At 43.5% G+C, this 24688-nt stretch overlaps 1 protein-coding gene across 19 annotated transcripts in view; it reads right to left on the reverse strand.

The window, feature by feature from the left end:
- Positions 1 to 241: 241 nt before the first annotated feature.
- Positions 242 to 24688, reverse strand: part of ZNF532 (zinc finger protein 532) — a 96731-nt gene continuing 72284 nt past the window's right edge. For 13 of the 19 annotated variants that reach the window (XM_081079117.1, XM_081079132.1, XM_081079126.1 and 10 more), the window contains 5 exons: positions 24404 to 24685; positions 24091 to 24138; positions 6533 to 6645; positions 4344 to 4491; positions 248 to 2745 (listed from right to left, as the gene is read on the reverse strand). In XM_081079117.1, the coding sequence (XP_080935243.1) occupies positions 2251 to 2745; positions 4344 to 4491; positions 6533 to 6645; positions 24091 to 24138; positions 24404 to 24685 (1086 nt within the window). In that variant the 3' untranslated portion in view covers positions 248 to 2250. Of the gene's footprint in view, positions 2746 to 4343; positions 4492 to 6532; positions 6646 to 10302; positions 10393 to 24090; positions 24139 to 24403; positions 24686 to 24688 lie in introns of all 19 variants that reach the window. The other 6 variants (XM_081079124.1, XM_081079120.1, XM_081079119.1 and 3 more) reach the window with 5 other exon arrangements.

Raw genomic sequence — 24688 nt, forward strand, 5'->3', positions numbered from 1 at the left:
CTCTCTTCGGTTGAACCACCCAGCTTTCCTCCCAGGACTACAGCATCGTGTGGTATTTTTCTACTCTGGGTTTCAGTTTGTTTTTCATTTTGTACCTTTAGTTCTTTCTAAAAACTTTCTTGGAGGTTCAACTAAGCATTGAATAGATGCTAATTTCATATTACCGAGCATTTCTGGGTATTTTAAGAGTAGAAGACTTCCAGGTTACCTTATAAAAGCCATCGTGCCACAAACAAAAATTCTAGTATCGTGTTTTGCACATACTTTTTATTTGTTGAATAAGTGAATATTTGCCAATATGTACATAAACACATAGAGCGAGCTAGATTTAGAGCAAGAATATCTGGGTTCTCATACGCAAAGCCACTTACCAGCTATGAGGGCTTAGGCAAAGAATTTAATCTGAGCTCAGCTTCCTCAACTGTAAAACTAGGCCAGTAAGACCTGTGCAGCCCCCCACACAGGTTTATTGCAAGGTTCAAATGCAGAAACATGTGAAAGTGCGATGAATACAAGTTAGAGCAATACAAGAATAAATATAACAAGTAACAGCAATTGAATGTCAAGTTGAGGAATACTGGAATCATGCCCTTGGCTCACACCAATGTCCTGATGGAGTCAACAAGAAGTGACAAAACAGCTGACTGCTAACGAGAACAAATGTGCCATTCTTCTGAGTGGGAAGAACTCTGCGGTATCCTGTAGCCTGTCCCTGCAATTAATCACTTCCTAAACTTCACGAAGCTGTCACAGTCCCACCGTCAATAACTCTCTCACAGAAGCACAAGGGCCAAATGTCCCACGTTTATTTACAGGTGAAATGTGTTTCATACAGTTATGATGGATGTAGTGCATAACGCCTGACAGCAGCAAGACCTTTTGAGGAACCGAACGTTGACTACAGTATACCATGCAAGTATCTATATATACACAAAAGAATTTTTCTTTAAAAAAAAAAAAAAAGGTACAAAACATGTTTAGGGATAAATACAAGATATAAAAGGCCAAAGAAAACACAAAACAAAAACCAAAAAAATAGAACTCTCCCAGAGAACTATAAATGGAAGGGACATTTCAATTAACTACCGCTAGTAAATAGACGTATGGAAACGACCGAACTAACCCCAGGTGGCTCAGTGCTGAATCTAACGGCCATTCGCCATGCACAGGCTGCTGCATTGATAAGTTGGTGGGTGAAGTTGTGCATCTCAACTCTAAGTACCCGAACGTTTGGCAGTAGCACCCAGAACAGGAAACGCCAACTCTTTAGACAGCAAAGGGTTAAGTCAACTGTGATTTTTGTCTTCCTGTCAAGAGCCAGAGAAATACTTGGTATCTTTAGTTGTTATCTTTATAATAGTTAATAAATTACACGACAAAAGCTTTGACTATATAAATCTATTGGTCTAACCACATATTTGTAACTTTTACAGTAGTCCAGCCCTTTCGTTAACGTTATCTCCTTGTGCTCTTCAAGCCAGCCTTGCAAATTGGACCAGAAAACCACCAGCCCACACTTTCACCTTTAAATACCCTTCTCCCCCATTCTAACATGGAGTTAAGGAACGCCGCGTTCCTTCCTGGATTTCTGGCCTAAGTTTTTATTCACCACCTGCAAGGCTGCTTTAAACACCGGCTGGCATGGCCTGGGACAGATGCCATCCGGCGCCGGAGTGCAGGTGTCTGCAGGGCATGGCCCGGATTCAGAGCAGGCACATTGAGGGTGGTGCTAAGACACTTAAAAGTCCCTAGTGTTTGGAGACCCACAATCACCTACAAGTTATGTAGTGAATCCTAAAAATTAAAAACACTAAAAAAGGCATTACCTTTAGCCTGTAATTAGTTAACCCTTTTAAATCCATAACATACAAAATGGTTTATTTGAATTCAAGGAACTGCCCCTGTTACTAAGAACTCTGTTTTAAGGAAACAATACAAAAAAAAAACTCGTAACCCAAAAAAAGAGAAACAAACTCAAAACATTTGCTACTAAATACTGATACAAACATGTAACAAAGAGTATAAAAAGTTATTCCTTTAAATATATACAAACTCTTTTAAACGCAAATACTGCTTTCATACTTATCGAGGATATACACGACGAGGTGAAGAAGGTACGCTGCAAGGGAGTGAATATATTGCAACAGCCTAGAGAGTACTGGTAACGCTACTATACTGCAAACTTCTCGTAACAAAACTGTCTTTCGGATTCCATTGTGGACGGGGATTTTCCTGATGGAAGGTGTGTGGCTATTTCTCAGCTGAACTCACTCTTTTGGATTTAATGAAGGCCATGCCGTGTGTCCGCATGTGAGCGTTTAAGGCAGCTTCAGTTTCGAACGTTTTGGCGCACACTTTGCACTTTCTGTCGGACGCCGCGCCGTCGGCCGACTCGTCTTCGTGGCTGGGCTTGTTCTCCTGCTGGTTCTCCTCCCCGGCTCCGTTCTGCTTGGACACTGGCTGAGGCTCCTTCAGCTTGTGCACAATGAAGAGGTGCCTGGACAGGGAGACGTGCGACGTGTAGCACAGGCCACACTCCCGGCACTGGTAGGAGGAGCCGTCCGATTTGTGTTGAGGGATGTGCTCGTGGAACTGCAGCAGGTTTTCGGTGGTGAAGCCACACACGGCACATTTGTGAACCTTGAAAACATTTATCTTTAGCTTTTTCAGTGGTTGAGTAATTGCTCCCCTGGGAGGTCTGAACTCTAAAACTGGTTCTTCCAACTTCCGCTTGGGACTGGGAACCTTTGAGGAAAAAAACACACAATTGAAAGCTGTTCTGCCCTATGCGTGATACATGACCGGCTCGCTCGGACTCTTAAAGCTGCCGGGAAAACGTGCACTGTGAGCTTCGGGATTTGGGTTTTTCTGACAGCAGCGTGTCTGCCACCCCACCCGAGGCCCACGCCTTTCATCCACTCCACAAATACGACTGAGTTCCTGTGTCAGCAGGCATCCACTCTGGCCCACGGGCCCAGCAATGGACAAACAAGTCCCTGCCTTCATGGAACACAGGTGCCACTGGTGCGTGACAGGCAACAACCAAGGAGGCGCCACACACAGCAAGACAAAGCAGGGCGGGAGAGGAGATGAGAAGACGAGGGGGCGGTGGGGTTGTTAGGTTACATATCGTGTCACCTAACAGTGACATCTGAACACAAGCCTGTGGCAGGATGACATGAGCCAGCGACCACATGGAAGAAAGGGCCCAGAAACCAGGAGCTGTGGATACAAAGGCCTGAGCTAGGGCCTGTGTGCTTGGGGGGCAGCAGAAAGGCTAGAAGGGCTGGAACAGGGCAACCAGCTGAGTGCGTAGATGAAGGCAGTGGTGGGTGAATTGAGAAGCACTTTGCAGGAGAGAATATGGCAGGAGTTTTGCCTTTTCTGTGACTAAGATGGAGAGCCACTGGAAGAGCCAGCTGGTCCAGTAACTGCCCTCTCTTGCCTATGTACTCACCTTCATCTTACTCCTTCCCCCACGGACCAGGCCTTTCTACTTCCTTTCCAACCCACATCAAACCCCCTCATTTTTCACTCTCCAAAAATCCAAGCCTAAGGGACACTCCCCCCTTTCTGCTCTGTGGTCCACCTTTCCTGCCCTATTCATAGGGCTCCTCTCATACACCTTGACCTGAAGCTGAGTCTCCACCTGTATTCTCTCATTCCCACTCCCCTTCCCACCCCATCACTTAAGGGAAAGAATTACAATCTAATGGGACATTAGACTGACTTAGATTCTGACTGGGTTCCTCAACGATTAACTCCTTGAAAGCACACATGGGCTTTACCAGGTACATTCCAGACGTAGCCCGTGCCAGACAGCAAGATCTCTTAAGTGTCTGCTGAACCGCTGCTTTGCTCTAAGAGCACTTGGCATATACATGCCTTGTACACAGGTTACCAGATAGTGTTTCCTGATCCAACTTCACTATCCACTGAGGTAAGAATAAGCTACAAACTTGTCATTTTATCTTTTATCATTAAAAGAGAAGCTAAAGGAACCATGCTTTTTCTTAGGACCCTATCACAACCAACACGTTGCCAGGGAAAAAGGATCTAGCTTTATATATTCCTTCTGGCTAAGAGGCAATTTCTCACATTTTTAAATTTATTGCGGGAAGTACATCCCTAAAGCTAGTTCTGGAAGGACATAGGAGAAACTTAATAGGAGCAAGAGGAAAGGCCAGAATGGGTATAGAGGGGGATTACCTGTTATTTTATACCTGTATATATAGTCTGAATTTTGAAAATGATGCACCTGTAGAAAAGTTTAAAGCAATGAATGGAAAAAAGCACGTCAGCAGCACGACTTCACTGTAACGGGCACATCTGCAATGTCTGACCTTGGTGTCTTCTTTTAGTTCCACTTCCTCCTCGTTGGCGGCTTCTGTCATTTCTTTTAAGTCAGGATCCTTAATGCCGTGCATGAGCTGGATGTGTTTCTCCAGCATCAACCGTTTCGTAAAGGTCCGCCTGGAGTCGGGGCAGTGCCTGTGGAGAAAAGACAAGGAGATAACCTACTTGCTGAAAAGTCCCTCACGTGGAGGGACACACTTGCTGCCGAAAGACCTTCGCTGGCAAGCAGTGTGCTCAGAGGGCTCGAGATGATGGGTACAGCCCAACGGTCCCAAGCGAAATGGCTATTTTGCTACGAATCACAGTGTCCACTTTGTGCAAAAAAAAATTTGCAGCTTTTGTAAAACATTTTCCGTCCATTTTTATGTCTTTGTAGGCCCGGCCTAATTTGGTTCAGATGGAATATTTATTTTCTAAGTTTGGTTAAAGTATCACTTAATTGGTAACTCTAGGAAGCTTTAATTTTGAAATGGAGAATGTTCCATTTCAGAAGTTTTCTTTACATTGACTCAGAGTGTTCCCTCAGAATTGACGTCACAAGAGACACTTTAATATGAAGAGCGTGCCCCCTGACTCCTTCCTGATGAGGTTAATTATTCCTCTGCCATCATAGAGAGAGGACAGTGTCTCGCCCAGTCAAATCCCTCAAGGCACAAATGCCACGTGGATGGCTAGGATCCCAGCAATCAAATAATGTGCCGACTCAGAGATTCAAATGTAGACAACTGTGAACAAACACCCCAAATAGGTCAATTTCTTTAAGTTTTCATTTTATCTTGTGCGGGGGGGGTGGGGGGGTGGGTGGAATCAAAACCTATAGATTATGAATATTGTTTTTCTTTGGAAGATGTGCATTTACTGTTTTCTTAATAAATTACAGGACAAAAACAGATTTAAAAAAAAAAGGTAATGACCATGACAACTATGGATGCCATCAGCAAGCCAGACATCAAAAATACCGCTGCAGGGCAGGGGGATGAAACGCACTTCCTGATCTCAGGCACACCAAACCGGCTGCCTCCGAAAAGGCTTCAGAGGACTTTAGAATGAATCGCCAAACCCCGATGGGTCCGTGGCAGAGACCCTCTACAGGGGCAGGGGTGGGGGCCAGCTCCAACGCCAAGGAACACAGGGAAGGAGCCGGACAGTCCTAGCATTTTACGCCTGACAGTGAGCAACTTCACGGGAAATAAACAAAGCCTGTCATTTCAAAGCTTTTGCCACGCTTGCTTCTCATCTTCTCCCCAGCCCAGGCCTTCCTTCTAAATTCTCCGATTCTTTCAATCTCAACACATCCACTTCCGTCTTCATCTCACCCCAATCATTTTCATGTAATTTCATTGAAGGAGAGTCTACACCCATTTTCCTACCCAAGGAGCTTTCCCTAACTAACTAAGAGGCAGCACAGCCCCACGGATCTGACAGCCAACCTTCCCGAGTTGCCAGAGCCACGTGCTACAAACGCGCTCCACACTGGCTCCGAGGCTCGTGTGAGCTTTAGTTCTCACAGGAGAAATGCCTTAAAGTAAGTAACTCTGTTACATCAACTCACGTTAGGCATGTTCTCGTTGAGTGGGTAATAAAAGGCTTTTCACTTATAACATGTTCTGATCTTCACGTACCAAGAAGCTTACGACCATCCTGAGTGGGATGGTCCGCTCGGCGTGTTGGCCCACGGGTCCCACGCATTTGGTCTCCTAGTCAAGCGTGTGTGCCGAGAGAAGGCTGCCCTGTGTGAAGTGCAGCCAGGGGACAAACAGCCCAGCCGAGGATGACCCACGACCGGGTGTATCAGGGTCTGCTCCGAACCACAGAGTAAATCAACCCGACAAATCCGCTTGCCCATGCTGGCAAAACACTGCGAATACAGCGCAAAAAGCCACTGATTCACTCGTGGGCCGGCCAATCAATCACGGCTCCCAAATCCTCCCTCACAAAACATGTACCTCCGGAGAGCAGGTAAGAGCACAGGGGATGCAGGTTTGATAGTTTGAAGCGTCACAACCCAATCACGAAGCTGTATGTCACAACAACAGAATGTAATTAAGAAACGAAATCTACACACACACTGTGGAGCAGAGCACGGGGAATGGAACACGGTACAACACGAGCAACCTTAGTGAAGTGGCAGCTTACTCCTCGCACTGTGCTTCCCGCATGAGAAATCGTAACTTACGAGCAGGTATACACTTTCCTGATGCCTTTGTGCTTGATCCGATTGTGGCGGCACAGGCTGTGTGACGAGCTGAAAGACTTGTCGCACTGGCGGCACGGGTGTTTCTTCATTTGCTTTACGAGGAGAAGAGAAAGACGGTCACGTAAGAGAACAAACACAGAAAAATGCTCAAAAAATTCAGAAAACTTTCCTAAGACTTTAAATCCGCATCATTGTTTAGCGATACAGCAGCAAAACTATAGATTACTTTTAAAGCTGAAATCAAAAGGGAGGCAGGAATGGGACAGCCACGAAGAGCTAATGTCTAGCAGACAGACAGACGGGGTAAACTTTATCATAAAGTAACACAATTGCATGTTTTCCCTCAAAAACACTAAATTTTGATCCAACACACACCACAGATATTTAGAATGAGAGAAAACATGACATAAATTTTCTTTGCAAAAGATATGTTATTTTTAAGAAGCATATATGAAAACATTATTCTTCAGTAAACGCCACATAAAGTCATTACTTAATTTGTTATCCAGAAAGAATATGTCACCTTATCCAATGTACCATTTTAAACTAAATCTCTTGCTACTTTTCAACATCTCAATTTTCCCCGCTTAATGATTAAGTAATTATACCTTACATAAGGGGAGACTTTTCCAGAAGGCCTTTTGTTTTAAATAATACCATTTCGTTATCTCAAGAACACAAGTGTGTAACCACTTTATGGAGACTGCCTGTTGATATATAGTGTATGTGATGTGGATGGGGGAGGGAGTCAGAGAGCAAGAGAAAGCTATCAAGAGATATAAAAATCAAAGTTAAAGTTTCCCACTTTGGCTACGACATAATTATGTTATGTTAACATATTCCCACATGGAACAGTTGAAGTAAAATCAGTGGCTTAACCTGAAAACAAATTCTTAGGGTATAACATGCATTGCAGTCTGCAATAAAATAATATATCACAATGAAATTAAATCAAGAAAGGACTCTTAGTCTCAGGAATGGAACAAAATTTGGCTCAATCCTCATTAAAAATAATGCTGAAGTGGGAATAAGTCCTCATGGGAGTTAAGTTCTTTCAAATAACATTACTATTTCTGGCAATAAGAGATAGGCAATTGTGAGCTAAGTGATAAAGAAATGACAAATGTATTTTTATACCCCTTTTACATTAATCCCGACAACATGTTCTGTTCAAACTGGTAAGCGATTCTATTTAAGCGGCTGAGGGTTTGGCTCCAGTCTCAGAGATGGGCTGGCACCTTGTCTCCACCAGTCATGAGTTGTGAGACCTGGGGAATGTGTCTCAACCTGCATAAACATCCACTCCCCAACTGTAAAGTGGGGGTCACACTAGTGCCTTCCTCAGAGGGTGGGGCTGGGGGGGTATTAAGGGGGCAACAGAGCGCTTGAGACACACAGAAATTCTCAATAAATGTTCTATTATTAATAATAGTAAAGTTACATATCTAAGTTTCATTTTAAAAGAATGGAAAATATTGTCTACTAGAATGGAAAATATTGTCTACTAAATAAAGCAAATCAGTCTGGCAGGTGTTTAAACGGGTCTTGAACCCAGACAGAGGCAATGGAGGATGTTTCTTCTCCACATTAAAGATGAAAGTCGGACCACTGCTTTTATTGTTTTCCTAAGTGTAAAATGTCGGGGGGTGGGGAGGGTCAAGAGGGGGAAGAACAAAGCAAATAAGTAGCTGGTGCCTCTGAGACAAGCTCTCCCTTCTCCCAAAGGTATTCCTTCCTAAAAATTTGTGATCACACAAATAGACCATTAGTAAATCCCTAGTCTGTTGGATTAGCCTGAGAAAGAACAAGAGGTTACATTTAGAACAGAGCTTTAAGTAAAGAACAGTTAACAATTTCTACTGTTCCGACAAAGGTATCTAAATATCTACTAATATCTAATTCCTTTTGAATTTTGTACATACAAACTGGACAATGTTAAGCTCACCTGGAAGAGTGGAAACACTGGAAGTCTTTGAGAAATAAGACAGTTGTAGCAAAGCGTATTTCTACGCTTACAACAGGCAAGAGGCCTCAGAGAAATGCAACCCGCATTTTCTATTTAGGTGAAGGGTTTGATATTCCATTTCTTGTTATGGTGTAGTTACATTAATAGCAAGCCAAAATTTTAATAGAGAAATTTCAATAAAGAAATCCTCAGTAGATAATAAATGAAGAGCAGCTTAGCTGAATCAATAATTACTATTTTCAAAAAGAGCTGACAACGTGTGAGATAGGAATCTTTTCAATGTCTTCATGAAAAAATGCAGAAATGAACTATGCAAGCTCAAAACAATGGAGCAGGGTTTGAAAATCACCAGTGACAAGAAAATTATAGGTTTAAACTCCAGTTTCCAAATCAAACTTGTCATGTTCACAGTACCTAATAAAAACAAATTACTTTCTTCTGTTAAAATTTAAATATTAACTTATTAAAAGGTGCTTCACCTAATTTATTTCATAACTATATCTTCTGCGCTCGCTTCGGCAGCACATATACTAAAAACTGTATCTTCAATATAATAGCTCACACTGCTACTTTATGACACAGACAGCATTTTTTATCAAACAAAACTGGAAAAAACAGTATTAAGAAAGTGTAAAGTCTATCATGGTCTGCTTTCAAAACTTCTAAGGGCATTTACTTCCTCGGGCTCCAATGTAGTGTAAGCTGATCCTGAGGGACCGTGGCCTTCACTGGATTTTCTATAGTCAACCAGAATCGGAAAAGAAACATGTTTTCCCATTCAATTACTAGTTGTTTTGTTTGTTTTTAAATAGAACTCTTTGAAGAAATAGGGAACAGCCCTAAGCTGACAGGGTCTGAAAATGTTTGTAAAACTTTAAAGCAGTAAAATACCAAATACACACTTGGGTACACCTCTTAAACTTCCTCCCTAATCTTCTATTTTTGACTCTTTTATCTTCACAGACTTTAGGACAGAAAGCATTAGCTCCTGTTAGCAAATTCCTTTGCTCTGAGTGCCCTGGCCCGGGACTCAAGGTCTGAGCTCAGGGATTTAAAAGGCCTTTGAAAGCCATTGTTTTTGGATGGCACTCGGTGAACGCCACTGGCTCTGTCAGAATCAGACATTTCTCATTCTGATAACTAGTCCCTTCTTGTCTCTCGGCTTGAAGGCCTTTCTGTGTCAGGTGACTTTGAGGAAGTTATGGGAAGGAGAGTCATCTTTACAAATCCCTCTGGCTAGATATCCACTGTCACCTTTCCCTGGATTCCTGCCTCCATGAGGCATTGCCTTGCACCCACACACAAAAAGCCTCCTTAATGACCGTCACACATCCGGACGCCCACAGATTTCAGATTAAAGAGAGCTGAATTATTCCCAAACCATGCTGACACACACTCTTCAGCTATCATAACATTTTTTTTATGAAAAAGGAAAAAAAACAAACCAACTATGTAATTCCAATGTATCGCAGCAGCCATGCCTCAGAATTTAACTCCTACACTCCAGATCCTTCCACGTGGGAATCTAATTCTACAGATCTACCCATACAGGGTACAGTCAGTTCTGCTACAACACGACAGACATATAAATAACTCGTGCTATAAATCACTGCACTGTGCCAAGTCAGAACATTACAGCTACAGGGCTTCAATCAAAAAGTAAGCGAGGGGCATGACACTCAAAACCTGTCAGTGGCACATTTCATGCAACAGCAGCACGGTTTGATACATGTTAGGTGGTTAAGAAACACATAGATACTGCAAAAAAAGAAAGGCACTTTACCTTGAAAAAGACGTGCAGTTTGCTTGTGGAAGTGGGCGTCAGAGGGTTGTGGTCTGTTGAGGTTTTGTGAGGTGGTGGAAGGAGGGCCGGAGAGAAGTTGTGGCACCAGGTGTGGACCGTGTGACAACACAAGGGGAGGGGAGGTCGCAGGTGGACGCCTGAGGTGTGTGTACGCGTTTTATTTATTCCTACGCAACTCCACCCCATGGTTTTCTGTGCTCACCTAGTGTTTCTCAGGGATGAAATCACACAGGAGCACACGCAGAATTCTCGTTCTGCTCCAACGGTGCCCTGATGTATCAACTGCACTGGAACAAGTTTGTGTTTTCCGCACAAGCGTTGTAACAGCACTGACAGTGTATACAAGGCCATTCACTGCAGCACTGTGTATAGTGGGGAAAAACTGGGGTCCATCAAAGGAGAGTTGGCTAAATACATTCCATGTACTCACACACAACATTCTTATCATGTGGCTGCAGAAAAGAATGGGAGGTCTCAATGCACTGATACGAAAAAGACTGTCACTTGTATGGAGAAGGAACTGCTGCAGAAAATTATGTTGACAAACTGTTCTGCGTTAGAAATAGTGAAAATGAGAACATCTGATCAGACTCATAACTTTGTGATTACGGGTAGCAAGGGTAGGAATAAGGCTTTTCACTGTATCCCTTTAGATTGTTTGGATTTTTGAAACGTGAGCACAGCACATAAAAAAAAATTTTTTTTTGCCCCACCCAAAAAATTTAAGTCATGTTTAATGAGATAATTTACAAAATATAAATTCACTCTTTGTAATGTATAGTTGTTTTGACAAATGGATAGAGTTGAGTAACTGCAACTACAATCAAGATAGATTAGGTTGGTGCAAAATTAATTGTGGTTTTTGCAATTATTGTTAACCTTTTAAATCGCAACGACTTTTGCACCAACTTAACAGAACCGTTCCTCCACATATGCCCCCCCCCCACCCCGGGGCCAAATTGCCTCGTGCCCCTTTATAGTCAGCCCCCTTTCCTACACCCAGCTCTTGCTGACCACTGATCCATTTTCTGTCCTTTAGTTTTGCTTTTCTGCTTGTCATGTAAATGGAACCATGTAGCATAGCACATAGTTTTTTGAGTCTGGCTTCTTTCACTGGACATAACATTTGCAACTCTGTGCTGTTCAATGTATCAGTCGTCCATTCCTTTCACTGTGGACTCTTCCATCGCATGGATGCACTCCAGTTTGTGTACCCCTTTTTGAGGTAAAGGACATCTACATTGTTTCGTTTGGAGGAATCATGAATTAAAACCGCTGTAAACATGCAAGTGCAGGTTCTGATGTGAACATGTGATCTTATTTGTCTTGGGTAAACACCTGGGATGGGATTACTGAGTCATGTGGTAAATCAAATAGGAAACTGTCCAAGTGTTTTCCAGATTGGCTGCGCTTTGCTTTCCACCAGCAGCAATGAATGCGTAAGAGCTCCAACTGCTGTGCAACCTTCCCAACAGCTGGTGCTGCCATTTCATTTCATTGTACCATTCTAGAGGATGGCCAGTGGTGGGTGTTTCACTGTGGTTCTTATTTGTGTTTCTCTAATGACTCATAGTATTAAGGTGAAAAATGTTCAATTAACAGATTAAATTTCAATTACTTACCTAACTGCACCTCTTCCTCCAAAGAAAAAATCCTGAATTCTACAAGTTCTGAGTTTTTTGTTACATAGTGAATTTCACTCCCTTGTAATCTCACTGAAAACAGAAGCTGTGAGTCCTCATCTCTATGTCCCTGGCCTTCAGCATACAGAAAATACTCATAACCACTTATCATGTGAAGGAATGAATGTAGGAAAGAATAACTGAATACACAATTATCTACTGGAATGATATGAGCAAGTAATCGGAGAGTAACAAATTTAGGATAAAGTGCTGGACACAGAGCAAACTGTGGAAAACGGGTGAGCTGTGAGCATGTTAAAATACTGATAAGAAAGAGCCTATAGAAAATGAAGACATTGAGGACAAAGGCAAGAGATGAGCACTGCACAGGGAGGGGTCCAGACAGAAGGAAGAACAAGGGTCCCCACGCGGCCGGAGATAAGGCGCCATCCACAGACAGGTGCAACGCCTACTACAGTCAGCGGCGGGCGGGTGGGTGAGGAAGGGAGCAGCAAATGGAAGGAATTCCTGCCCCGCAGCCTCCGTTTTCAGTGAAGTGTATATGGTGTTTCTAGACACTGCCGCCTTTGTTTCCTTTCTCTTATTGTTTCCGATTATCAAAATAACGAATGCTCATTGCAAAATAAAAGTGAGAATAAGGATTGCTTCTCATCTCACCAACTGAAGTAACCATTGTCAATTTCCAGTTATATATCCTTCCCATTTCTTTTCTGAATACACATACATTATACATATCAATTTGTAACCTGATTTTTTTCACTTGTAAAACACACACAGCGACTTGTGTTTTGATGTTTCTGCATTCTTCTGAATGCATGCGCAGTATTCTACTGTATAAATGGACCGTAATTTAACTAACTTCTATCAATGATTTAGATTGTTTCAAATTTTTACTAGTTACAGATAAAAATTTCTGTAGTCAACCAGTTATCTTCTTTGTATAAATTTCTGAAAGTAGTCTTTGTAGTTCAGAAGTTATAAAAAGGTTAAGGCTCTTGGAAACTTCTTGCAAAACTGTCCTCAAGAAGGACACCCCCGGTGTAAGTCAGCACTCGTACACGAAGTGTCTCAACCCCAGTCACCAACTTTATCAAGGCGATAGGTAAAATACTATATTGCACTTTATTTTGTTTTTCTTCAATGCAGTGATACTGACATCGATCTGCATACATCCTTGAGCCACTTGTATTTCCCTAGTGAGCTAGCTGCCCAGTCATATCCTTCCTGCAGTTTTCTATGGAGTGCAGGCAAGGGAAATGGCAAGTGAGGAGGTCAGAGAGCAGACCACGTGGACCATGGTGAGGATTTGGGTTGCCCTTGAGTGTCAGGGGAGGACACTAAAGGGTTCAGGCAGGGTCTGCCTGCCAAGCGTGGAAGCAGGGAACCAGAGCAGAGGCTGTCCGTAATGATCCAGGGGAGACATTACGTACCCTGGGCTTGGAAAGTAAAGGTGACGATAATATGTGGTTGGATTTCGTGTATATCTCAAAGGTAGAGAGGTAGGAGCTTTTGGCTAAATGTGGGTGACAAAGGAGAGAAAAAGAAAGGTCAAGTTTCATTCCAAATTCCCTGGTCTGGGCACCTGGTGGAACAGAGTTACCAGTGACTAACTGGAAAAGCAGGGGAGAAGCAGGTTTAAGGAAGGAGAGGAATCTAAAGTTACATTTTGGATACATTAAATGTGAGGCGCCCATTGGAGATCTAAGCAGAGATGCAAAATAGGTGGTTCGTTAGATTCAAGCCTGGAATTCAGGGGAGAGCTCCAGGCCAGAGCTCTAAATCTGGGAGTCATTAGGATCCAGATGGCTTTTAAAACCATGCGTTTTGACAAGAACTTGATGAGAGTAATGGCCACGTGAACATTTATAAGCTAGAAAGATGAGAAAGACAGAGGAGAGCTGTCATTGAGGCTGGATGGGAACCAAGAGAAAAGAGTGTTCTGGAGGCCTAGTGTTTCAAGAGTTACCTGGCAGACAACTGCTTCAGACAGGTCACATTAGACGATGCCTGAGGAAGCCAAGATCTCTGGGCTTGGTGACAGGGATGTCACTGAGAGCTCAAGTGGTTTGGGTGCCGTAGTGAGACAAATGCCTAAATGGGAGGAGAGGTGTGGGGAGTACAGGACAGAAAACCATGGCAAGGAGATTTGTTGTAAAGAGAGACAAAGAAAAAGGCAGCAGACGAGTGGGGGCACGAAGGCTGTTTTGTTTTGATATGGTCAGAGGCAGCAGGGCATGCTTCATGAGTTTTGAGAATGATCGAGAAAAGCTGAAGATGCAGGAGAGAGGGGACAAGTGTGGCTGTGACATCCTTTAGTGGTCAAAAAGGGGGCTACGTGGAGTGCACAGATGGAGGGCTGTCCTTATGCCGAGCACAGGGTCACCCTTTGTAACAGCGGGAGGGGGAGCTGGGGACCTAAGACAGGCAGAGTAGGTGCCTTCAGACGCACAGGGGTTCCATTGGGCCGTCTCTCCCCACGTGCAAGGCAGAACGCAGACTTGCCGGCTTTCGAGACTGTCCACGATCCGGTTCTCAAGCCATCATTTTGATTACATCTCCTAGGGCTTTATAAACTTTCCATTCAAAGCTACTCTCGCTCACATCTGCTGAAGACGGCGACACCTTTCCTCCTTGCCCTTCTGAGACAGCCTTCCCTTTCCACCCCTCTGGCCAGCTCACCTCAGCTCCTGGGGGGGCACCCCTGACCTCTCCAGCCACCGTCCTCTCCTTCTCTCACCCATATCCCATGCAGTTACCAGAGCAAACCACTGGAACTGCATCTCCGTGTCACGTGACTGCCTAAAAGCCAGCTGTTGTTCTCAGAAGCGTCAGGAAGTAAGGCCTTCGGTCTCGCCTACCTCACCGGTCCAGCCTCCCTTCCCGGCCTCCGAGCACATCACCCTCCATAACTACTTGTTGGCGCAGCTTGTCGTGCTGGTTTGTACCACGTCCGTATCTTCTTGCTGCTCTGTACACAGGGCGAACTTCTCTTAAGCATCCTCCAAACACCTCTTTGGGGTGGATTTCTTCTGTGAAGCCTTCCCTGGCATGTCCCAATCCATGCTGATTCCCCACGAAACTGTGATACTCAAACCTCCGCTTCCTTGTAATTTAGATAGAAATCCAATTCCTGTCTCCCACGTACCACACACAATTTTAATTTCCCTCTATCCTCCTCCAACCTCTTTAAAGGCTGGACTGTATTTTATGGCTTACTCTATTTGCAGGCCTCAATAAGAGTTGAGCTGCAATCCGAACTAAAAGCATCTTTCACTTAGTATTTAATTATACACCCCCTTGTGATTCCTCCAAGACTCTTGGTTTACACCCAAACTCATACTAGTTTTAGCTTTTCAAATATTTACGCTTTTTTTCCTACCCAATTGTAAGCACCTGCAGGGCAAGAATTACATTTTATACTTTATTTGTACTTCTCCATAGCAAATGCTATGCAATTTGGTAAATATTTATAGAGTGAAAGAAAGGTACATACAAAAGAATAAACATGGTTAAAAGTTAAACATTCCCAAAGTATGAATGAATGGGCTGCTCTAAATTGTTTCATAATTGCACTTCCTATAATATCCAAGCACCCAGACAAACCAGACTTAAAAATAGTGTAGACTGATACCATGAACAGGTTTTAAAAAAATCAAGTTTTTCTAAAGGACAGAAAGGTGCTAAATTTACCTATAAACTATAGCTCAACAAAGTTGATTTAAAAAGGAATAAATTCACTAAAGAAATACGTAACATCATTAGCATATCTATTAAATAAAGAAAAGTAAATAATTTTCACTTTGAGAATTCTTGAAACTTTTCACGAGGATAAATACAAAAGAACACTTTATAGGTATTCAAGTTGCTTTATCTAGTCATGTTAGATCTGGATAAAGTTAGTCTGTATGTGCTCACGAAACTGGAAAGCTTTCACTCCCTGTATATAAATATCACCTACAGTTATAGATGGTAAATCATAAGAAAAAATACTTGCGCAATCAAACCACCCAGGCTCCCTTAGAAAATGGCCTTTTACACAGGCAAGCAGCCTTCCTCTGAAGTTTGGATCGTAACTTCAATTCTGTGGATCGTAAACTCCGAAGTTCTTACTGAGACAATTCAACATCTAAGACGTTAGTGAGATTTTCCAGTTCCTGTCTCACTATATCCAAGAATATACAAATAAGTGGATATTTAGACGACCATAGAACAAGAAACTTAACTTACACACGTGTGAAAGCACCAAGAAAAATAATTTTTGAGTACTAAACGATCCAAGTTTACAAATTAGAACTAAGTGTTTGGGGGAAATATTTAAACACAGAGAATAAATTTAGACCACAGGTTGGCAGACTTTTTCTGTAAAGGGCCAGGTGGTAAATATTTTACACTTTGCAGACCAATGAAGCTCTGTTGCAACGATTCCACCTTGTAGTTCAAAAGCAGCCATAGACGGTGACACATAAATGAATGGGTGTGGCTGTGTTCCAACAAATTATTTTCAAACACAGGTGGTGGGTTGTGAACCATAGTTTGTTTATCCTAATATAGACCATTGTCTCACATTCCATAGAAAACAGAACCAAGTCTCATTCAAAACCGAACCTATTTAACAAAATAGGTAGTCAATCTAGGTAAAAAAAACAAGTCCTAACTCTAAAGTAAGGAGAATGAGTTCTTTTTCATTTGTCGTGCTCAGAACATGTCCGAGTACCACCAATACGGTTGTACTGTGCTACTGAGACGACAACTCTGAAATGAACTGTGTGCTTCAGGATGACTAGATGCTTATCGCTATGCTTGTTTAAAACAACAAAACAAAACCAGTCTCCTAACTTTATGGCAAAAGACTATCAGGTTTGCTGATGACACTGTACAATTGAAAAAGTAAGAACTGTAAAACATGCACAGTAACAAAAGGCCAAACCCAGAGCAGATGGGAAAGAAACACGTCCCACCACAGTTTCTGTGCTCAGAGCCGTGTCAGACACTGGGCAATGGGAAAAGCAAAGTGCTGAAAAAGCCTGGCTTTCTAATAAGGTTGCCTGAATTATGGCAGTGCAACTCATAAATGCTTGCCAGGGTGTCGTGGGGTCACTACGGGCACATGTCAGCCTGGGACCTCTGCATGGACCCCCACTAACTAGTGGTGACATGCAGCAGAGGTTTGGGGGTCCTGCTACAGGCCCTGAACAGACCCCATACCTCTTCTGTCCCGCCATCCGCTCCACTCAAGGCCCTCACATGTGAAATCCTGACTGTTACTCTCTCCTTCACAACAAAGAAAACAGAATTGACAGGTGCTGCATGCTGCCATGTTTCACTGACTCTAAGACACTCAGGAATCACAGACCACACCAGTATGGAAAAAAAAAAATCTGTGCTGCTAAATTCTCCTTGGTCAGGTTCAGTTTTGCTCCTCTTCTACTTATAAGGGTTTGTCTTATCTTCTGAGCCTTCTCGGTTCCTAAAATATATGCCTATAAATGGTGACACATTATTTCTCTATGCTTTCTGCTCTTAACCTAATTCTCACGGAGGGACCACTGGAAGGAATATATAGAATGTTTTTCTTCCAGTGTGATTTTTACTACAATCTTTTTGCCCTTTTTCATTAAAAAGCAATCTGAAAGAGGTCACTGGGAAAGATTTTTTTTCCTATGATCACTATTTTATGAAAGGGCAAATATTGCAACAGAACAAAAAAATTAAAATATACCATCTACAGAGCTAAGTAGATTCTTTCTAATACTATTTCCACAAATCAAGACAAAAGAAACTAGTCATTTTAAAGATAATCACTGCTTGTATCAGATAATCTATAAGGAATCAGTTAATAACTTTAAAAAGTAAATAAGCAAGCACGAATATAAAAAGGCTACCATTAACACTGACTGATGACAGTTATTTTCTTGTTTGTGTTAGTCCTACATGATATATTAATTCTCCAGCTGTCTAAATAAACCGTAGTAATGAGGTACTGCTAGTCGGTGTAATCTACCATCAGATCTGAAGGAGAACTCGCCATACCACAGAGAGCCCCCCCGTCTGAGCCGCCATGTGAGAACGAACCCTCACACAGCTATTGAAAGGCTCTTCCATGTTTCTTGCCTGGGTCTTGGTCCCCGTTATACAATTACGTGGCTCTGAGTGGATCTAAAGAACAGCAACGACTCCGGGCATTGCCTCTTTCTTTCCTGAACAACCCTCCCAACTCATGTTTGACGTGTGGCACCACGTAGCACGTACTGGGCATTGACGTGCACGTTAGACACTTCCTCCTTGCTCCAATCTCACCCGAGGCTCTGGCTCTTCTCCTGCCAAACAAAAGTTTATTCCTACTCATAACCTGGGGTGACGGCTTCAATACGTACACCCTGACCTTGAGGCAGAAGGGAGGATTCTGGGTTCTGAACATCGGCCTGCAATCCTTCTCGGTATGAGGTTTTCCCATCGACTGTGAGAGAGGACTCAGGGCCTCTCAGTTACCTTCCAGTGCTGTGGATTTTACGGTTCCTTCTTAAGTCAACCACGGCCAGAATGGCCTTTTATTTCCTTAGATGTCGCCACGTGGGGCATGTAATATTATTTTCTGGTTGTTTTGGATTTCAAGGTAATATCCACTTACAGACACAATCATGTGCAACATACTTAAATTCTAAAACTCTAGTCTGCCAGTTGGCTTTAGGAACGTAGCTTCCTAAAGAAATTACAAATTACTGTGGCATTCCTGGGCAAGCACATAAAAACCTACCCACGTAACACAGCAAAACCACAAGACTGGGCCGATATTCTGATTCTGAACTGGGCCTGACAAGATTTCAGCACCCGTTCAAAGAAGAAACCTAATCCCACAGCAAATCTGGGTCCTTCGAGTCATAAAAGAAGCTACTCTCTGCCCTCCTCCCTCGGCCCCATGGGATCGGCACCTCCACTCTACCTACCAGGGATGCCGGAGCAGGGCAAAAACCTGGGGCACAGGAAAGGACTGGGATTTGACAGGTGACAAGGGGAGGGGATATGGGGGACGTAAGTCCGGGCCTGGGGCAGGGAACAGAGCGAGAGGCCAAGGCTATGCCACAGGGGAAGCTTCTGGTTCTGAGCAGCATGAAGAGATGGCAAAACCAGACCTCAAACAAGCTCAGAGGAGGAGGAGAAGGACCAGAAGCTAGGCTCACAGAGCAGTGGGGCAGACAAGGGAAACTGCTCATCTGTGACAGAGAGCGAGGTCAGACCCTGGCTGCGGGTAATGTTTTTAGTAAGAATGTTCTTACGCCAGCAAACCTCAGTACATTTATCCAAAGCAGGACACGGGGCCAAGTCTCGTATTTGTCCTGTCCTGTCTGGCGACAGCACCAGCCTAGCATTAGGGAGCCTCTACCTCCGGAGCCTCTGTACCACATGAGAGATAAACAGGAAGAGCCCAGGGAGGAAACGTCTTCCTCGGTCTCCAAAGAAACGGGAGCCGTGGTGGGCGAAGCACTGCCAATACCCACATGTCTATAAACATGTTAGTTACCCTGGTGGCGGTGCGCTGCCAGCTCTACCCCGTTATTGCTTACTCGTCTTGCAGGGGACCGACTTGCCAGAGCAGAGTACCACGGGAGCTGTACTTCACGTGCAGAGCCAACCTGGTACTGTCGTGCCAGCACGGGATGTGCTAACGAGTCTGCACGGATCCACTCCCTTTCGGCCGGTCATTGTGGCCAAAGGCTCCCACCAGCCAGGCAGCAGGGCACAAGTGCAGGAGGAATCTCTGGTTACAAAAAGGAGTGAGCGTAACCGGCCACGCTGATGGTCCGAAGCAGCCTAGCTAACCAGCACTTTGGTCAATTCATTCCACGTTAGGACTGAGAGCCGCTGCTCTAGGAGAACTCCGGGAGTCAGCAGGGAACGCGCGTGCGTGTCTCCAGATCCCCGAAACTTTCTTTCTGCAGGAACAGCCTGCGTACAATCCAGCCAGCCCCCAAACACATCCCCGGCTGATTAAGACATACCAGCCACTCCCAAGCATCCCAGGGTTCCGCAGGAAGACTTACGCGCTACATTAATGACACCAAGGCGCTACTAACCACAACCGCAATGCACTCCAGTGAGGCACTAGGTCCCAAGTGAAGAATATACGACGATTACACACAGCACTCTTCCAAAAGCACACACACGTTCATTCATGTAATGATGTCATAAACAACTTTAACCAAGACTGAAAGCCTAAAGTGACGATGGATGGAAAGTCATGTATTTGCTAACTGTCCCAAATCTATACTGAAAGATTTAATGAGACTAAAATTAAGCCAATTTTCAAATGTCAAGCTTTTCTGCTCTGCAAGGATTAGCCGCTCAGCACAGCACTGGAGCAGTCTGGACTGAATCCTACGTCTGCCATATACAAGCTGTAGAGCCTGGGGTAATAAATTACTGAACCTTTCCTAAGCTTCCTTTCCTCGTCTGTGACATGGGATTGGTAATAGCGTCTACCTCATGAGCCTGTTTCAAGGATACATGAGGTAACCAGTAGTGCATGCCCCGTGGCAAGCCCTCCGTCAGTGCTACCCACCCCGTCGCTGTCACTGTCACCACCTACCAGTTCAGCACAAGTTCCCAAAATCATCCACCGTGTACGGCTCCACTTCACTGGCTCAGAACGTTTACATACTGTCATGACACACAGTGGTATTTCACTGGGTAATCCTGCAAAATTAGATCTTCCCAATAACTCCTAGCCTGTTAAAGGTACACAACTCTCCTCTCCTGAGACATTTAGCCAAATATAATTCTCCAACCCCTCATGTGTGTAGCATGTTTCATATTTGTATCTCGTCGTAAACCCAAAAGCACTGGAGGCTGCTCATCACCTCACATGCAGGTCCTTCTGGGTCCCGTCCACACAGGACACTGCCGTCACTAACGCATAGATTACTCCCACTCTAAAGAAGAGGCAGTTATGTATAAAAGGGGTTCGATGTCTTCCAACTCAGCACCCATTCTTGATCCATTAATTCAAGAAACATTCATCGGCTTCCTCTGAGCTAGGGACAGAAGCCCCCAAAGACTTTATGGATGAGAACTGAAGGGAAGAAGAAAGCATCAAAGGTCTGATGGGAGAGGCACCCTTCATACAGCGGTAAATACATACAATACATACATGCTGCCATGGAAAAGGCAGGAAGAGGACCCGATACAGTCTGAGGGAGAGACCAAGGTAAGCTTTCCATATGAAGTGACGTCTAAACTGAGAGCTGAAAGGAAAGGGGAGTTAGCTCCCTGGAAAGTGCGGTTGTTGGAGCTAATGTGTATCACCTGAAATGTGTATCACCCGAGGCAAGTGAACATGCAGTGGTTAAAGCACTTGCAGTCGCTGAGTTTGTCTAGTGTGCACTCAGGGATACAGCTGGAGAAAGGGTAGCTCAGAGGAGACCCAGGAAGCCACAGGACGACACTGATGGGGACATAACCCTGCACAACGGGTACTGCACTTTAAAAACCTCTTTCTGGCTACAGTGAGGAGAGGAATCTGGGCGAGAACGAACAGTTGCCTGAATGAAGATAAATGCATGGACGAAAGGGTAGTTCAATGGATTGGGGAGACGGCTGGGTAGAAGGTAGGAATCACCAACTCCCATTGGACACCACGCTTTGACTGCAGAAGCTTGGAGGTGGAGGGGTGAGTGGGTGCCTTGTTGGCAGGCTTAAAGCTTCAGTGAATTATCCAAGAAGCCGAAACACTTGACAAGTTGTAGGATTTCAGGGCCCAGAATGCAGGCAAGAAACCGCAGCTGGAGGCAGAGATTTGGAAGTTATCTGCGTATTTACATGAGAAGTGAGATATGGGTGTAACTGAAATTCTCCAGAGAGAGACAGTTAAATGTTTCCAGGACAGAAACTCATGGGTGTGGGCAACCATGAGAAAACCCAGGAGAGTGTATAGCGTTCAACTCAGGGTGGGAAATGCTTTTAGGAAGAACTGTCCATCAGGTGAAATACTGCAGTGGGGTCAATCAAGGAAAAGTCCAAAAAAATGTCCACTGGACAACAAGGTCACAAGTGAAGTGGGTTTGGTGAAGTGGGTCAGTTGGGGAGTAAAAGTGAGTGGTCAAGTACACACAGCGAGATGCTGGCTGGGCTGTTCAAAGGGAAGAGAAAACACAGAATGTCAGAGATGTGAAGTTTGGGGTTTAAATGCAGGAGCCGTGACGTGAGTATTCTGACAGGAGGGAAGAAGAGAAGAATGGGAAGAGACACAAATGTGTCTGTAGGTGGGCTGTGTGGACGTGGAGGGTTCCGGTCTGATTCAGCATGGCAGAACTCATGCACTGGTTTCTGACTCACGTTCCGCATTCTTTTCATTTCACCAGCTTATAAAGACATTTCTTTCCTTCCCTCTCCCACCTCCCTTTGGTTCTCTTGGGAGGCTGAGTGAATAGAATTGAAACTGTAATCTAATCTGATGTGCCTCACTCCAAAAGAGAAGGGTCTCCATGTCTTCAAAGCTAATCCTAAAATCCTACTAAGCCCAGCATTTCCTCAGTGATGAATGGCTGCGTCTAACGCAAGTATACGCACCAGGCACAGCACGCCTGCACACACGGCCAGTTCAGGGCGGGTTCCATGCTTCAGTCCAAAGCAAATAGTTTAAGTACGCGTGTTAAGTGTTAAATTTGGTTTTATATGTAGATCCAATAATTGTCAGATGTGCAAGATAAAGATAGTTTAGGGAAAAGTAAGCAAAGAAACAGAAAGAATTCAGAAATGTCCCAAGACGGTTAGAAAAAGCTCAAATGTATAAGAAATGAATGGATTGATCTGCTGGATAATTAAGGTGTGTTCCTATTTTAACCTTAAATTGAGATTGGGTGCCAAGCAAAGACTTCTCCTAGAATCACCACATCAGACTCTGAAAGAACTAATGGCAGGGTACGTACACAGTCGGTTTAATCAAGTATTGACCCTCAAGAACTACCCAGCATTTACAATGCGCATTGTAAGATGCTCAGGCCTATTTGGGGAGTCTGAAGCTGAGAGGATTAAATAAGCAATGGGCCACTGAAGCCACATATATTCCATAAGTAAATAATTTTTATATGGAGAGATACTGAATTAAGTACAGTTAGACCAAACATAACAAAATAGCTTTTTACAATTACTGATCCTTGTGATTGATGTTCAAAGGCAAGTTTATACCATTTAGATGGTAGCAAGGTAAAACACGTCATTTTCACGAGTACTTCCAATTAGTAGTATAAATAAATTAGATTACAAAGTAATGCTTAAAGCACTTAATGTAACAAACTCGTCAAGGATCTAGTATGTACTAATTACAACCCAATTCCTATGCACTATTCACGTAGGTTCCCCCGGGATAACCATTTGGTCTTATTGGCTTAAGTTCAAGTCATAAAACGGCTCCTTTCAAAGCGTAATGTCTCTGAAACCCCTAATCAATCTCAGTATCACTAAAAGTAGGACAAGCTGGCATTATGTGCCTCAGGATGTGACACGAAAAGAATACGGCACCTATGACATAGTCTTACCTAAAAACATTCAACCTCAATCTAACCAAATTTCTAAGAATTTTTGGATAAAGAGAAACAAGTTAAATAGTCTCACAAGGAAGCCATTATGTAAATCCAGAAATTCGGGGAACAATCTACAGGACATATAATCCAGTTTTTCCAACAACTCAATAGCACATTAAAAAATAAAATAGTCATAGAATTAAGAGAGATTTAAGTTATAAAACAACCAGATGTAATGTAGACTCTTTCTAGATCCTGACCAAGACAAACCTATTTTGAGATGATCATAATAATATTTAAAAATAATCTTGCTAGCTAGCTATATTAGTGTAATAATGGGCATTTTTTAAAAATCCTTATTGGTTGGAGATGTGTACGTATTATTTTTAAAAGAATATACATATTGCAACTCAGAAATTCCAGTGATTTTGAGTTAAAAAAGCTCCTAGAGGGTCCCTCTTCCCACTACCAAACTCATGAAATGGTCACGTAAGTCATAAAAATGCTACTAGCAGTTTTCAAAATATCACTTTCTTCTTCCCCTGCTTTCTTCCCTACTTGTCATAGAGCTAAAGAGGTCATTTAAAATGTTTTTAACTTTGGTTTACCTGTGTTCTCAGTTTCCTCACGGGTGTGGTAGATAACTCACTGCCAGCCTTGGGATGAGCAAGTAAAGGCAATTATTAGCAAAATCACAGAACAGGATCGGCAGGACTTGGGAATGCCCATTTTATATGTAAAGAAACTGAGGCTCAGAGACACTGAGTGATGTTTGAGGTCACCCTACTAATTACTGATGGAGCCAAGTCCAAAACCCAAGTCTTGGAGGTCTGTCAGTCCAGTGCTTCCTTTCTCTAAGGGGGCTGGGGTGGCAGTCACTCTTCCTTACTCTAACGGGGCTGGGGTGGCAGTCATTCTTACCTTCCCATGCTCCTTTCTCACGTGGGAAATGTAAACATCTCTCTGCGTGAACAGGCGGTCACACTCCCAACACGTCCACCCAGGACTGGCCACTTTCTTGGGTTCCACTGATTTCTTCACAGGAGATGGAGATTTCTTTTCCAATTTCTCTTTCCCATTCATGGATCTGGTGTCCTCTTTGTTTTGATTTGCTGAATTCTGAGTTGTAGGCTTAATGCTCAATGGCAAGTTTATACCCAAGTTTGGAGGCCCTTCAATACTTTTCAATGTTCCGTGCATAGACTA

The sequence above is a fragment of the Rhinolophus hipposideros genome (assembly GCF_964194185.1).
Source record: "Rhinolophus hipposideros genome assembly, chromosome: 17".
Taxonomy (NCBI): Eukaryota; Metazoa; Chordata; class Mammalia; order Chiroptera; family Rhinolophidae; genus Rhinolophus; species Rhinolophus hipposideros.